General features: G+C 37.3%; 1 protein-coding gene across 1 annotated transcript in view; it reads right to left on the bottom strand.

The window, feature by feature from the left end:
• Nucleotides 1–269: 269 nt before the first annotated feature.
• PIP4K2A (phosphatidylinositol-5-phosphate 4-kinase type 2 alpha) overlaps nt 270–16,944 on the bottom strand; it is a 202,040-nt gene continuing 185,365 nt past the window's right edge. Inside the window, exons 8-10 of the mRNA XM_023505089.2 lie at nt 8,146–8,389; nt 5,540–5,643; nt 270–2,560 (exon numbers count right to left, since the gene is read on the bottom strand). Of these exons, the coding sequence (XP_023360857.1) occupies nt 2,480–2,560; nt 5,540–5,643; nt 8,146–8,389 (429 nt within the window). The 3' untranslated portion in view covers nt 270–2,479. The remainder of the gene's footprint in view (nt 2,561–5,539; nt 5,644–8,145; nt 8,390–16,944) is intronic.

Below are 16,944 nucleotides of genomic sequence, written 5' to 3'. Positions count from 1 at the left end.
GCTGTAGGAGTTTTGGTTAGTTTATAAACATTTCTCCATTGAAAACTCATTTTTCAGCACAGGTTAAACAAAATGTTCTGGGGGGAGTGGGAAGTGGGCAATTTCATTTGATTTTGCTTCTTCCAAGTTTAAGGCTTATTTATATATGGAATTTCACAGAACCACAGACAGCGTGGGAAGAGTCCCCCAAAACTTTCCGGTGCAACCACATTTGTAAATTTATCTGCAGAGAGAAGGCTAGATGGAACAGAGTGGGCAGAGGCTTTACCTTGAGAGTGATCAAAGTGCTTTATTGTATAAAGCCTTGCTCATGTTTGGAGTGGAGTATTAGCACTAGGAGATACAATGTGCACTTCCTTACCTTGTCCAAATAAACAGTTTATTGATTAGCAATGAAAGACAAAGACTGTTATAGACCAAAAAAAAGAGGCATTTTTTTTTAAACCTTAAAAAGCATAAACAGGTTGGCCGCAAAGAAGAAAAGCTATTCAAATGTTGTTTGGGTACCACATCTTAACTTCAGGGTTTTTCTCTTCGCAGCTTCCTACCATGGGAAACCATGGCAGGTTAAAAAAAATAAAATGGGTCTGATGCCAGATTAAGAATCTAATCACAGTATCCATTCATTTAAATACATAAAATATAGATTTGTACAATTATATTACAGTGGTGTTAATTTCCTCCAACGAGGGTAACAAAACTATGTAAAAATCAGTAGACGGCAATGGGGATGCGCTGCCTTGGGCTCTGGGAGATGCTCTGATTTCAGCCCTTTCAGTGTTTCTCTGAAGTGAACCCTATATACGCCATGCCCAGTTGCAGTCGGAAGAGCACTAATGTTAACATTACTGGAAAAGGCATCCTGCCAGACTGGAGTAATCATCGAAGGGTGTGATTTTTTTTCCCCCCTGAAAATACCTACCAAAAAAAATCATCTCATGACTTAAACAAAGAGTTTTGAAGGCACAGCTTCCACACAGTGTATGAGTTAATAACATCCTTTAAACAAAACTAATTTTTTTTTTTTGGCTTGGTGCCTTTCAGAGGATGCAGGGAAGCTGGGAGAAACATGATCAATGTTGAAGGTTTTTGTTTTTTAACATGATTAAATGCAGTCAGCACAGTTTTAGGCAATGATTTTGTACAGACAGATCTGGGAGAAACATTTGAAAAAAATATTATCCAGTTGATAAAAGAACATTTGGAGAGGAAACAAAAAGAGAATGGCCTTTTGTAGTTTATTGTAAAAGACTTATCTCCTGTGGACCTGGAAGATCTATCAATTCTGGTACATTGTTGAATGATACACCTCATGAAATGCAAACATTGTTTCATCTATGCTGCAAAATAACTTTACATGTAAACTTCAAAAAATCACATACTGTACATAAAATTTTAGATTCAAAAGTATCCCTGTTTTCCTAATAATGTAAACAGTAAAATTGAAGGTTTCCATGAAAGGGATAATTTATAACAAAATACACCGCTTAAACAGCGGTCAAAAACAGAAGCATTTTAAAATTTTAGGTTTGTTTTCCTTCTGTAACAGGAGAATTGAGATTTCTATCACTTTGTTCATTCCCTCAAGTTGGAAGATGATACTATTGCCCAAAACTATGCAGTTCCCCCCCCCCCAAAGCTATTTTTTCCATGTAGCATTAATTCCTATGTTGCAATAGAAGAGTGTAACAATGGAGAAGCTTCAGGCAATAAAAGAGAAGAAGCGTTTTTCCTTGACATAATTTACTGAGGTGAAAATGTAACTGACAGAGCGACTACGGCATCAGCCTCCCATTAGGAGAGAGAAGTAGCTCCTTGACGCTGGAAGTTTTGACATGATGTACTTGAGGCAAAACAGTGCAAAGGCAAAGATGGGGGACGCTGACCCCATCAGGTGCCAAGGGTTAATGTTACAGTTATTAAGGAGTGTCAGCGTGCGGAGCGCAAGTGTAACATTCGCGGTATGTTGGTTGGTTGGTTTTTAAAATCATCATCATCATTATTATTATCATTATTATTATGAATACTGTCTCATGTCTTTCAACTCAAAAAATAAACTGATCCACAGTTTAGTTTGCCGCCAACATGGCCGGTATGACATGCATCTGAGTCTCCCTTCCCCCCTCTCATTCACTCATTCACTCCACCACAGCTAGCTGTATCAGAAAGTTGCGACTGCAACCTGTTCTGAGTGAAGCTAATCTATTTTAATTAATTAATTATATTTAATTTTTTTTTAAATGCACACACACACAAAAGTCAGAAGTAGCTAGAGCTATGCTGGAAAATATCAGGTAGCTGTTAGAGCAAGTCGCCCCCTAGTCCGTCATCTGGGCCTGAGGAGGTAAACGTGAGGAGGCTTGCTTTTCTGCAAGAAGAGCATGTCACTGAGTTCCATTTCCATTTTTTCCTTATCTGAAGCCAGCTCCGCTGTGTTCCCACATCTCATGTCTGTCCGTCCCCTGGGCAACATGGGAGGTTACGTCAAAATGTGGCCGATAAAGTCCAAGAAGCGCTTAGAATACTGTTCGGGGTTCACGGTGGAGATCTCTGCACCAGCCTGGGCCAATTGAAAGGAAAACAAAATAAAGACAGGGACATGGACATGGCTGCAGTTCTTTCAATTTCTAAGCCAAACCCCACTACTCGGTGCCCACTGCCAACTGCAGTCACACCTGAGTGTGACTCAGCCGCTGCCATATCTAGTTAGTCCTCTGCTTTATTAACCCCTTTGTTAATGTTTTAACAGAAGGGTTCAAATAATCAAGATTTTCCTGGGGATGATGGAAAACAATGGGCAGTAATGTGATTTCTGTTAACTTGGGAAAAAAGAAATCAGCCATGTTTGGATTAAATCTGTGTGGTGCAAGAGAAGAATGGACAGAGCCAAACATCTGGCAGATCAACACTTCAGCCAGATGATTGCGTAAGGACGCCTTAATTGTCCATAGCCCTCTTAGCATATGAGTGGCTTAAGTGGCCCAGGCCTCCACAATGGGGACAGACAATAGGAGCAGAGGCAGACTCAGAGACCAGCTGGCCTAGGGAAGCCAGTCAGAATACATTCTGGGGAGCTCCAGATCAGTTTCTCTCCTGTGAGCTTTTCTTCCTCAGATTTCTCACAGCATTCTGCTCAAACCCTTCTCTCACCTTTTCCTTTCTTTGTCTCTCTGTGTCTCTGTCTCTCTCTTCTTCCCTCCCTCCTTCCCTCCCATCCCTTCTGCTCTCTTCTCCCATTTCTTGTGTACTTGCTCCTCCATTAGACTCCAAGTTCCTTGACAGAAGGGCCTGGATTGTTCCCCAGAACAGTGATTTGCTACAAAGCAGATCTTACTATGTCTGTGGCCCCTACTTCCTAACCACCACCCTTGCTCTTTCTCTCTCCGGGCTAACGACCCCATCTGAACCAGAGGGGCTGGATTTCCTCTACAGCAGGACGAGAGGGGATGCCTTCACCAGAGCCCTTCTCAAGCTGTGCCCAGAGCCAGGGGGCCCGGCTTCCCGGAGCGGGTCAGTCAGGGGGTCTCTATTTTTAGGCCTGTAGCGCTGCTAATCAGTTGTCAAGCAACTACTGGTGAGCTCATTAATTTCCTGAGTGTAAAGAGTAACTCCAGGCTTTTAGTGAGTCACCATGGGATATTTTTAGGCACCTGTATTGACTGAGTAACCTGTTATTTCGCATGTCTGGTGTAATATGCTGCGTTTTACCTCAGAAATTTAAGGATTAAGATTAAAGGACAGAAGCACCCAAAAGAGCCCCAGATCAATGGTGCCATTAAATTAAATATCCTGCAAAATGCAAGATTTTTTAGACTAAGTTATACAGCATACATTACAGTACATCACACAACAGCAGAAAGGAAAGAACACTGGATTTCAAGGCAAAGGATCTGGTTTCAAAGCCTAACACTCACTCGACTCTACTGGACTTCTCCTGAACCTCAGTTTTCTCTGCTGTGACATGAAGAATTTGGATCAGAGGCCTATGTGATTTTATAGATTTGAATTCTCTCTCTGCCACATATTATCTCTGTGACAATCCTCTCAGAGCCTCAGTTTCCCAATATGTATAATGAAGGGGTTAGGCCAGATGATTCATAGGGTTCCTTCTAGCTCTAAATTTCTGATTCTACAATGGGGCTAAACTGGGAGCTGGCTGGGTATGTGTCCTCAGACTGTTGGAAATTGTAAGTGATGAATCATGTTTAGAATGCATTTGCTATTAAAAATTTACAAGGAGAGTCCTCTATGCTCATGTGGAAATTTCTTTGGGATGGGTGATTTTCTGGTCAGCTCCTTTCCTACCTGTGGGGCACACAATAACTACTTGTTGAATAAATGTATGTATGAATGAATGCATGTAAGGATTTCTTTGGTAAAAGGAATACTTACTTAGAATGACTGTTTCTGGGATGCCAGCTTGTTCTCTCAGAGAAGGAAATGGGATCTTTAGCATTTGATGGTTCTGGTTAATCTGGCTGGATTCTCATACTCTCTTGGAAAAGTACTACCTTTCATAGCCCAGGGCTTCCTAACTTATTTTGTGTCATGGGACTCTCTCTGACTCATCCCATCTCTCTCTCTCTCTCTCTCTCTCTCTCTCTCTCTCTTTCTTTCATTGTGTATGTGTGTATATACATAAATACATATATGTGTGTGTGTGTTTTACATCTAGGGCTCTGTTCTCAACTTTGTTCATACATGTGTGTTTATGCACATATGTATGTATATGTGTGTTATATATACATATATTCATTTGATAAAGCCTATGAAATACTCTTCAGATTGCTTTTAATGCAAATATATATATATATATATAGGATTACAAAGGAGACTGTATTATCCAATTTAAAACAAACTAAGAAGCCAAGTGTATAGACTCCAAGTAGAGAACTCCTGTTTATATGGGTGTTGCAGCACTTAAGTTCATCTGCATAGCTTTTTGGTTCACTCACAGTGCTAAAAAAGGGGTCCCTTAATGCAAGCATCATTTAATAATTATGAAATTATGAAAGAGAATTTTATCACCCAGTAACTTGTTGGCTTAGCACTTTAGAAGGATTAATTACAAACAAAAATGAAATCCCTTGAAAGATTAAAAAAAAAAAAAAACACTACCACACATGTTGGTACAATCTCGGGCAGGGAATACCATAATTAAAAATGCAATAGCACCTTAATTCTGAACATTTAATATTAGAATTCTTAACACATCCTCAGCACTTTACATTTTCAAAGCATTTTCCCAACAGGAGCTAATGAATTCATATAATATCCCAGTGATGCATGTACCTATTAATAGGTTGCAGATTGCAGAGTGAACATCTTAAGAAAAGGAGTTTAAGTGACTTGCCAAAAGGGAATATATGCCCTGGGATTAGAAGATGGTACTTGTAGGTTCATAATATGGTACTCAATAACACTACACTGCTTTATATTTCCATAAGAGGAAGACCACCTGGAGGATCCCACCTTTCACCAAGGTATAAACAATTCCAAGAGCTCAGAAAGAGACAGAAAAGAAAAAACAAAAACTTACGCCATGTTTAACAGTTTTTGCGGCATGGGCAGCTTTCTTTTTTGCATCATAATGAGTAAGAATGTCAATAATGGCCATAAAATAGACCTCTTTTCTAGGGGCATCTGAAAAAGAATGATAACAAAATGGTACCAACAATTATTTTCGTATGAGCTTTATCCCTTCCATAGTACAGATAGCAAGCAATGAAAAGTAGAATTTATAGAAGGGTGAAAGTTTTTCTGGGGAATGATGGCAGGAGAAAAAAGGACCAGTTGGGAAGGACAGAGATTAAAGTGACATATTAAGCATCTTTTAAAAAAATATTTATTTTATTTTTTAAATAATATATATAAAACATCTTAATGGAATAGGAACATTGGAAGGGGTCAGAAAACAGGTTCTAATAAAAAAAAAAGTTTAAACTACTACTATAAATAGTCATATACATTTTCCTTTCTAATAACACACATGTACAAATATTATATATACAAGTACATGTGTAAATAAGTATGTGTCTAAATACACATATACATGAGTATTTATAGCTTAATAAGTTCAAATTCATGCCCAATGCTGTCTCTAAATATATTATATCAATGATAAAAATTTAAATTTTCTCAAGTTTTCTCAAATATAATTATGTTTTTTGAAATCTACATATCATCAAGGGATTCATTCTGGTTTATCAACAACCTCAGAGAACTAACATTATAAAAGAGTAGACAAGGGAACCAGTCTAGATGATGTCTATCTTCAATTCATAGTAATGTACAAAAGGAAAAATATTTGGCCACACAGTTTTCTGTTACTAAAGCAACTTGACAAACAGAATCAAAACAAAGCCAACTTCCTTTGATATGTCCATTTTGATGTGGTTTTTACAACAATATGATGCAAGAGATTTTATTTTTGCTAGTCTCTGGAAAGGACTTCTAACTTGTTTCATTTAATTAAGTGAAGCTAAAATGATAATTTTTCAAAAATAAATGAATCAAGCTAGATCCCAGTGATTCACAACCCCGTATGAGATTTTGCTATTGAATGTGAAGGTTATAAAAATTATGATTTATTATCAGTAAATGTTTGATGTGTGTGTGTATGTGTATATATATGCATATATATACATATATATATATATATGCATATATATATGTATATATATAATGTTCCTATATATATGGAGTCACATAAAAATTTCTTGGGTAAAAGGGACTGTGAATGGAAAAAAGTTTAAAGAAGCCTTGAAATCATGATTTTGTATTTTATCTGAGACTCTTAAAACAGATCATACTCAGGCACCATTTTAATAACTAATAATGTGTTATGGAGAAAAATCACACAGGATAGGAAGGAATGCAATATTCATTTTGAGTATTGTAAAAGGAAAACCCACAGTCAGTGAGAACACAGATCTATTTGTGTATGTAATGATAAATATAATAACTTTGAATTAGTAAAGAAAATCATCTTAGTAATTAAGCTTTTGAGATTAGAAAGCAAAGAAGACTATAGTCAGCTGGAAAAATTGGGATTAATGAAGATGGAATCCATTAATATGCTGGATTTATTACTATAATCCTAAAGAAAAATGCATTGGGATCCTATTTAAAAATCTTCTAAAATACAGACATTTGCCAATGAGCATGTTGATTTCAAAAAAGCCTGGAAAGACTTACATGAACTGATGCTGAGTGAAGTGAGCAGAACTAGCAGAACATTGTACATACTAACAGCAAGATTATATGATGATCAAGTGTGATAGATTTAGCTCTCCTCAGCAATGTGGTGGTTTAAAACAATTCCTATAGGCTTGGGATGCAAAATGCCATCCACATTCAGAGAGAGAAATCTGAAGACTGAATATGGACCAAAGCATAGTATTTTTTACCTTTTTCTTTTGCTTTGTTTTTTTTTTTTTTTCTCATGGTTTTTCTCCCTTTTGATCAGATTTTTCTTTCACATAACAAATGTGGAAAGGATTGCACATGTTTAAAAGGATTGTCCATATCAGATTGCCTGCTGTCTTGGGGAGAGGTGCGGTAAAGGAGGGAAGGAGAAAAAATCTGGAGCACAAAATCTTACAAAAATGAATGATGAAAGCTATCTTTATATGTATTTGGAAAAATAAAAAGACTGTTGAAAAAATTAAATAGAATATAGACATTTGCTACAATAGACTCTTTCAGTCCTTTCACTACTCATGAGAAGGAAAAAGGATCTGCTCTTAACTTATGGACATGAGATATCCAAGGATATCTTTAGTAAGAGTTCTCATCCTTAGTTATCTGTTGGATAGGAGAAGATAGGAAGTAGGAAAAGTTTTAAGGTCATCATGAAGCACCTTGGATCTCCTGGTATTGGCAGCATAAATTAGCTCAATAAGCTCTTTCTATCCCCAGACATAATGATATCTAAAAAGTCAAATAGTTAAATTTGGAAAAACGGGGATTATAGATACTTCAACATTCCCTTGCCCTGAAATCAACTTGTTTAGACTTCTGAAGAATATGATAAAGAGTACAATTCATATTTATTTAGTCAACTTCAGGATTTAAAAAAAAATTATTGTGTAAGAATCATAACATTTCACATGTAAACAAATAGTTTTTAGGAAATCAGCTTACTTTCATGGCATTTTATTCCATAGACATCGATGTTTGGATCAAATTCACCAGGAGCTAAGGGCGGTGAGCTGTTGAGTGTATTTCCTGGACTGTCTGGAGGAGTTCCAATAGGGTGGGTCCCATCACTTTCCCCTTCCTCTTCACCATCGTTTTCCTCACACTCTACTTCTTCCTGTTCTGCTCTCTCAACATCATGGATTCCAACCAGCAAGCTATAGTCCATGAGCTTGAGCTGGGCAAGAAACTAGAAGGACCGAAAGGTAATGTTATACCATTGTGAGTTACCCAAGTGTGAACAAAAAAGGCTTTTAAAAACTTAAAAAATCAAGACTGGGGGGAAAAAATCCCAATAGCTGAGGAAAAACATTTTAAAGGGGATGGGGACAGGTGAGAATACAGTGGTTCCTGAGGCAAGATGAGTGTTTCCCTAGAAGGTGGTGAGTTGCCTCCGAGCATGTTTTGATTTATGAGAGCCCTTAGTTTCTGAGGTTGTCTCATGGGCCAAGAATGTTGCCTCACACTTCTGGCTGGCTCAGAACTGGTGTTTTTTTCCTCCAAAAAGCAAACCTGGGCACTGCAATGTATACATTTATCATCTTTAGGCTGGATCACAACAATGCACAGAAGGCCAGGGTGGCACAGAAAAACATTAAGAGATGGTTTTTGTTTATTTTTTTTTCCTTATGAGATTTTTTTCTCCTTCTTAGTGAAGAATTACTAATGTCCACTGATCTTGGACCTCCCAAGTAGCTTGGGCCAGGAGTCTTTAGATATGGTTTGCACCATTTACACTTAAAACTACTTTTAATCTCACTAGAAAACCCCAATGAGGACAAATTGTTATGTTGTATCCCTTTTCCTCCCACCCACCACCAGTCCCTGCAAATAAGTAAAAGCCCAAATATCCCAAATTATAGGGCAAACATGTGGTTTTAAGCAGTCATTCTGATGTTTTCCCTTCAGATTTGAAAGTGGTTTGCTTTCTCTGAGGATTTCAGCTCTACCATATCCCTTCCTTCCCTTCCAGACCGTTCCTTATTCAGTGTATGACAAAGGCCAAGTGTGGTAATGAAGGGAAGTGGAAGGGACTTTGGGGAAAGAGATCTGAGTCTGACCGCGTAGTTCTTTGTTATTTAATTCATCTGGATTTGCTGGAATTCCATGACTTGTTCTGGTAGATGTAATCGACCTTAGGCATAGGTTTATAATTCTAAAAAATAACACAGGACAAAGAAGGTGCAGCTGCCTACCTGCTGGTTGAAGGTGAACATCTAGGCTACATCACTCAAGCCTCTGTTCTATCCTCTGGTTGCTGGCTCCTTACAGGCTCCAACTCGGTTCTGACCATTATGCACACGACCCTATACGGGACTTGACCCAGACCTTGAAGAACTGACTGTTCACCCCATTAGGATGATACAGAATAGCTGACTGTCCTCAGGTTTCTACTGTCAGAAGTTGAAAAATAAAATTGGCTTTCTTAGTAAAGGTACAGGGCTGAGCTTTCAAGGTTTGGGAGTATGGGAGAAAACTAAGAGTAGAGAAGAAAGGAACAGTCCTCTATTGGATTTTTTTTTTTGTTATCGTTGCAATTTCTTTAATATTAAGGAAGCTCAGCCTTGGAACTGAAAGCAAGATCCCCCTTATACTCTCATGATAATAAAAGCTAATTATATTGGTAAACATTTATTCAGTATTGTAAAATTTGTAAAGGGCTTCTATGAGTTATCTCATTTGATCCTCACAACAACTCTGTGAGGTAAGTGCTATCTTCATCCTCATTTTACAGAGAGGGAAATTGAGGCTGAGAGAGGTTAAGGCAGGGTTTTCCCCTCATCTTCCTGACTTTGAGAGAGGTGCTTTATCCATTCTGACCTCAGCCTAAAACTAAGATAATAAAGAGGGGAACCCTAAGGCCATATCTATTGTCATCTTCTTTCCTCATCCTTAGAAGAGACATTGATCCCACAAGTGGTTCCTTAAAAAGCTTCGTTTTAATAAACTAACAGTGCCCTATTCTCTTCTTTCCTAACTCTTATATTAGCTTCTATTTATTACTTTTGCCCTTCAATCATGAAATCCCACAGTATCATTCTAAATGCTTTTGGGAGGAAAGAGAAATAGAATACAGAAATTTTATGAAAGTGATTAATTGAGACCAAGTAGAAGTCTAATTTTTAGCAGATAAAAGCATTTATACATCATCAAGAATGGGGAGTATTTAATATGGTAAGACAAGATAATACCTATCCAGCAAAGATTGGCACATATTTAATTTGTCAGTTTTCTTTCTCATAAGAAAAGAGAAAGCTTCTCTTCCCTTCATCTTTTCCAGGCTACCATGCTGGAAGATTGGGCAATTACATAGTACAGTGGATAGAGTGCTGGAGCTGGAATTAAAACCTGGCTTCACACACTTACTAGCTATATGAGGTAAACCTAGATAATCATTTGTTAATCCAAGTTGGATTACTGAATGACAATAATATTAGCATTATGAATTACAAGAAGGATTATGTTCAGTTCTATATTTCTGCTCCGATGATCTCCTTCTGCCTTAACCGATTTTTTTATGGGTTGATTATTTTATTGAGAACATCCCAGATTTAGAGCTGAGAGAGACCTCAGAGATCAGCCAATATCACCCTTTTATGATGAAGTATCTGAGATTAAGTGGTTGTCCAAGGTCACACTGATAAAAAGTGTCAGAGCTGGGATCAGAAACTAGTTCATCTGATTCACTCTTGACCGAAATGGGGATGGGCACGGGAAGGAAGGAGAACCAACATTGGGGATAGCCACTGCTCTGCAGTGAGAGAACTGAGTCTGCAGTCAGGAAGAACTGAGTTCAAATTTAGTTTCACAGACAATGCACATATTTCTATTGATTGCCTTGCCCAAAATGGAGCCGGCACATAGACCCAGCTGGATGAGAAATACAAGGAAGGCTGGATCTAAACAAATCTAAAATACCTTCCTGAAAATCAGCAGAAAATTAATTATCATCATAATCCTCATCATCACTGCCATTTAGGTAGTACTTGAAGGTTAACAAAGTGCTTTACATACATTATCTCATTCAATGAGCACAACAACCCATGTGAAGTACATCATGCAAGTACTATAATTAACTATACTGAGAGAAGCATAATGTCCATAATGAAGGGGAGGTGAGAATGTCTTTGTACTCTGCCATCTTCTGACCACATAGGAAGTCTTGGGCATTCTGGGCAGACCATTTTAGAAAGGAATGATCTTGGGCAAGCCTTGTGGAAGACCAGATGAAGAGGGGGACTGAAACTCTGCTATATAAGAATTGGTTGAATGAACCAGAGAGGAAAAGATTTACAGGGGACATGATTGCTGCCTTTAGGTATTTGAAGGGCTGTTATGTGGAAAAGTGGTTACACTTGTTTTGCTTTTTGGGATTACACATGTTTTACTTGAGGGCAGAACTAGGTGTAAATGGGCACAAGAAGCACTTAATAACCCCTTATTGAAGTTTCAGAGACTAAGATTTCAGATCAATATAACTTTTTATCTACTAAAGCTGCCCAAAATTGGAATGGATTAACTCAGCAGGTATGAGCTCTCTTAACACTACAGATCTCCAAATGATGGCTGGAGGATGACAACTAGGTTCTCTCTAGAAGCATTCTGGGTTAGGCCTGGGTTGGATGACAGATGATCTCTGAGGTCCCTTCTAACTCTACGATGCTATGATTTTATAATATGATGAGGAAACATGTTCAGAGAGGCTTGCCCAAGAGCATATTGTTCATCATCAGCAGATGAGGGATGTATACCCAGGAACTGCATGTCAAAACACAGAGTTTTTTATCTGGGGTCTCTGAACTTGAGTTTGTAAGAAATGTTGTAATAAGTCTTATTTCAAAATAATTGGCTTCCTTGTTAATACTATGTTCTGTGCTTTATGTTTTTAAAAACATTTTTTCTGAGGAGGCCACAGATTTTACCAGATTATTCAAGGGGTCCCCCAAAGGTTAAGACCTCCCAAAAGGTTAAGAATCTGTGATTATAGTAAAGGCAGAATAAAGTGGTAGAGAGAACACTGAGTTTGAAGCCAGAGTCCAACTGGTCCAAATTCTGATCCTACTATCTATTATTCGTATGATTGGGCAAATAATTTGATCTTCAGCGATTTCAGTAAACTTGTAAAATGAGAGCTAGACAAGCTAGCTTTTAGTTTTAAATCAAGGAATCTCTTTCATCTTGCTATGAACCACTAAGTTCTATAGGGTGCCAAATAGTGCCAACTTTCAGAAACACAGGACTCTGCCATAAAGGGAGAGGGGAGCATTTTAGCATCCACTGTGTAAATAAGACAACAGTTGCTAGTAGTCTCTCAAATTCTGTTACTCCATCTGTAAAATGGAGATAAAAACATCACTTGTCTCGTAGGACTGTTGTGAGGATTAAAAGGGATCACAGATGTGAAGTGCTTTGTCAACCATAATGTTCTAGGTAAATATTCATTCCCAGCCCCACCTTGCTTCTAAGCCCCTTTGGAGGGACTAGACTTGGGCTCCTACTAAGACAGGGCCTGTGTTTGGGACCCACAGCCTGGAACGTTTACCCAAGGTCTGTGATGAAATTACATTCCCAGCTTTGAGGCCTCTGGCTAGACTACTTCTGGATAGCCTCTTTTAGCAGGAAAATAGTCACCTAATTAATAAAAATGTAGTTATTTCCTAGGCACACCTACTAAATAAAACACCAAAGGAATGGAAAAAACACTTCTGGTAGAGCAGAAAATGTAAAGGATTTGGTGTCAGAAGGCCTAGAATCAAATCACACTCTAATCACTTATTCCCTGGGTCACTTTGGGTAAGGCTTTAGTCCCTCTTTGCCTCAGTTTGCTTACTTGTAAAAATAAGGGAGTTAAACTGGATGACATTGTCATTATTAGTCCTTCTGAAACCCATCCAGCTCCCCCCTGTGATCCCATAGCCCACTTTTGATATCAGCCGGGGTTGGGGTGGGGTGGGAGGGTGGGATCCAGTACTTCCTTGTTCTCAAGTGGGTAAAACATGACATTTTTCCCAATATGGTAATAAGGAAAACAGCAATAAAGCATGCAAGTGTAAGCATGCAAGCTCTTTCTGATCTACCATTTGGATAGAAATGATAATAGTAGTGATAACTCACATTTATGTAGGTCACTTGGAGGTTGTGATTCTCCCTCTGTAACTCATTATCTTGGGGCTATTGCTTAACCTACCTGGGACTCAGTGTCCTCATATGTAAAATGAAAGGTTTGGTCTTGATGGCTTCTAAGTTTCCTTCCAGCTAGTCCCTACTGACCCTCTAATTCAGGAATATTAAACCTTTCAGACCCCTTTGGAAATACTTATGAGCCTATTAAAAAGTGAGGCAGGTGGTGAGATTGAGAAATTAAACTGACTTGTTCAGGGCCACACAGCTAAGTCCAAGAGAGGCTCTATATTACAACAAACATCTGCATTTAAAATGTTAAACTGAAGGTAGAGGAAGAAGCATATAGCCAAGGGGGTTGGCTGGATAGCTCTTTTCCTGTCAACTTAAAAAAAAAATCACCCTTTCTGGATCTCATTAAAATGAATATGCTGTGAGTAAATTGAAGATTTCTGTTAAAACTCTGGTATCCCCAAACCACAGCACACTGAAAGCTGGAGTTTAGGAGGGGACGAGGAAAAAAGAAAGACAAAGGCAGTTTTTTAAGAGCTGCTGGGAGGCCAATTCTTCCCAGTGGTGGTCTGCTTCTAGTGTCTACTAATTTCTAACAGTTTCTCAGCTGACCACTTGAAGTAATGGACTCAACTTTATGGACTCTGCTTGTTTATTTGCAAAGACATAAGAGCTCAGAGATCTTGGGGTTGTTATTTTCTTTCAGGATTTCCTAGTTGTACTTTCCTCTTCTCCATCTTCAGAACAATTATTTGTCAAGCCTTTCCTCCTCCCCACTCTGGCTAGTCTCTATTTACCTTCTGATTCAGGGGCATTTAACTTTTTGGTATGTTGTAGACCCCTTTGGCAATATGGTGAAGATTATGCACTCCTTAAAATAATGTTCTCAAATACATAAAAACAATACATAGGATCACAAAGGAATGCAATTTTATTGAAACATGTTAATTAAAATAAGAAAAAAAAAGTTTATGGACCTCTGGTTAAAATCCCTTATTCTTAATTTCTTTTACCCCCAAATCTTCTAGAAGATGTAGCCCTAAGTTGAAGCAGGATCTACCTATTTGGGGACATTGCAACAAAATTCATAAGAAGAGAAGTACAAGGCACAAGAATAGATGAAAGATTACTTTTTAGAAGAGACTTAGTTTGAAATTTTATTTACTGATTTATATGTTGCTTTGCACTACCTTCCTGGAAGCACATCTGGTGTACAGAAAGAATGTAGCAATCAACCTGATTGGGATTTACTAAAAATTAAAATAATCATCCTTTAGAAAATTTATCTGAAAGAAGAGAGATGCAACTATGACCTCCAATTCCTGGCCTCTCCAGTACCTGACCCTTTCCTTCACAGGACAATCCACTCCCAGTTTTCAAAGTGTATTTTCTCCTTTCATACTACAGGGCTTTTTCTTTTCTTAAATGTCTAGGCTTTCTTCATTTGCTTTTTAAAGCTGTGTATTTATACTTTTAGCATAGTCTTGTACATAGTGGCCATTTAATACAAACCTAATACATGTTAGTAGAATTTGTTTATTTATCTTTAAATCTATCTTTTAAAAATAAAAATAAAAATATTTGAACTTGGCTAAATGGCAATCATTTAGCTAAATTATTATTATTTTTTTTCCCTGTAGCAGGGGTTCTTAACCTTTTTTGTGTTATAGATCTTTTTGGAAATAGTGTGATGAAGCCTATGGGCCCCTTCTCAGAATAATTCTTTTAACCAGCACAAAATAAAATACAGAGAATTACAAAGAAAACCAATTTTTAATGAATGCAGTGTGTATTTGTGTGTATGTATACTTTCAAGTTCATGGCCTCTAAATTAAGAACTTTTTTTTTCTTACTTGAACCCTGAAAAACAGCTACTTAGGTTCAATAATCAAGCATACCAGAAGAGGAATAAAGAAAGCTGATTTTGCTTTAGGGGGCTTGAAATAAGTCCTTGGGGAAAGGTTTTTTTTTTAAAAAAACAAGTCAAATCATTTGTGGGCATTTACTTCCAAGACTGTCTTAGTGTGCTAATTACTGATAAGGACTTTACTTGTGGGGGAAAAGTACAGTAAGATCACCAGTTGATTTTCCCTCCCATTTGTAACCACAAAATTATGACTTTTAAAACCATAAACCATTTATTTAAAATAACCATGCAGAAATCAGTCAGTCCCTCCAGCGAAATAGGAGTATTAGGAAGAAACTTAGATAATAACAATAGTATTAAAGAGAGAAAGAAAGAGAGGGAGAGGGAGAGAGAGAGATTAAATCCTGACCTCTCATTATCAGGATTGAATGCCAAACTCACAATAATTGTCTGCATTTAAATTTAATGTTTCTGCCCCTAAATTTTAAAACGGACTAGATGCTTTGTCATTTGAGATATTTTTGATGGAAGAACTCTTTAAAACTTAGCCTTAATTTTTAGCAATGATAAAGAAGTCTTATTTTATATTAAAAATACCAAACTCTATCAACCAAATACAGAGCTAGAGACTGCTGAAAGTATTGAACGATACTACCAATTTACTAAAAGAGGGAATCGCAGCATTAGAGAAAAAGCACTGGTCTTGTCAGAAAGCCTGGGTTTAAATCCTTTTTCTGATATTTGTTAGCCATGTGACATTGGACGGGTCCTTATCTCTGAGCTTCCCTTTCTTTAATCTGTAAAATGGGGATAATATCTATCCTCAATTACTTTATAGGGTTTTTGTGAGAATCAAACAGATGATTAATATAAAGTACTTTGTGAACCTTACAATTCTTTAAAAATACAAATGCATTATAATTATTACTGTTTTTGTTAATGTTAGTCTATTAAGGGAGTAAAGGAAACAATTTCATTTGGTTAGAAACTCATATGGGAGATTCAAAAGTTTGTCATCAAACAAAAGCTAAAAATAAAGAGATGATTTTATCTCCAAAGTTCTTAGTTTTCTGGTGATTGAAGGGCTTTATTGACATAATGCGTGTAAATGTTTTTTATAAATAATAAACAACATATGAACATAAGGTTATTTGTAAATAGCTTTTAAAGTTTTCGAAGCACTTTACATAATCTCATTTGATTCTTACAACAATCTTGTGAGGTAGATGGCATTATTAATCATATTTTACAAAGAGGAAACTGAGGGGAAGAGAGGTTATGTCCAGGGTCATAAAGCTAAATACTGGAAGTGGTCTTCCTGGCTCTAAGCCCATTCATTCCTTTGCCTTACATACCTTGCTGCCTCTCTCAGGGAAAGTTATTCGTTATCACAGTAGAACACAGGTAGTTAAGAAATGATATAATCAAATGTACACCACTAATAATAAGCCATTGAAAACATGAAGATTGATTTCCATTAATGACAGGATGAGGAAAAAAATATATAGCATTGAGCTTTTAAGTTTGTTTTAAACACTTCTGCCCTTTGTCAATAACTGACATTAGAAGTCCTCAACAAGATGTGGAGAAAGAGCACTGAACCTGGAGAAAGGAAGACTCAAGTTCTAATTCTACCTCAGTCACTTAGCTGTGTGACACTGAGCTAGTGGTCACAACTTCTGTTTGTTCTTTTGTAAAATGGGGATAATACTAGGCACCTATAATAGCATTTCCCAGGGTTTTTA

Source organism: Sarcophilus harrisii, chromosome 5 (assembly GCF_902635505.1).
Source record: "Sarcophilus harrisii chromosome 5, mSarHar1.11, whole genome shotgun sequence".
In the NCBI taxonomy this organism is placed as follows: domain Eukaryota; kingdom Metazoa; phylum Chordata; class Mammalia; order Dasyuromorphia; family Dasyuridae; genus Sarcophilus; species Sarcophilus harrisii.
This window is presented reverse-complemented; position numbering and strand designations above follow the sequence as displayed.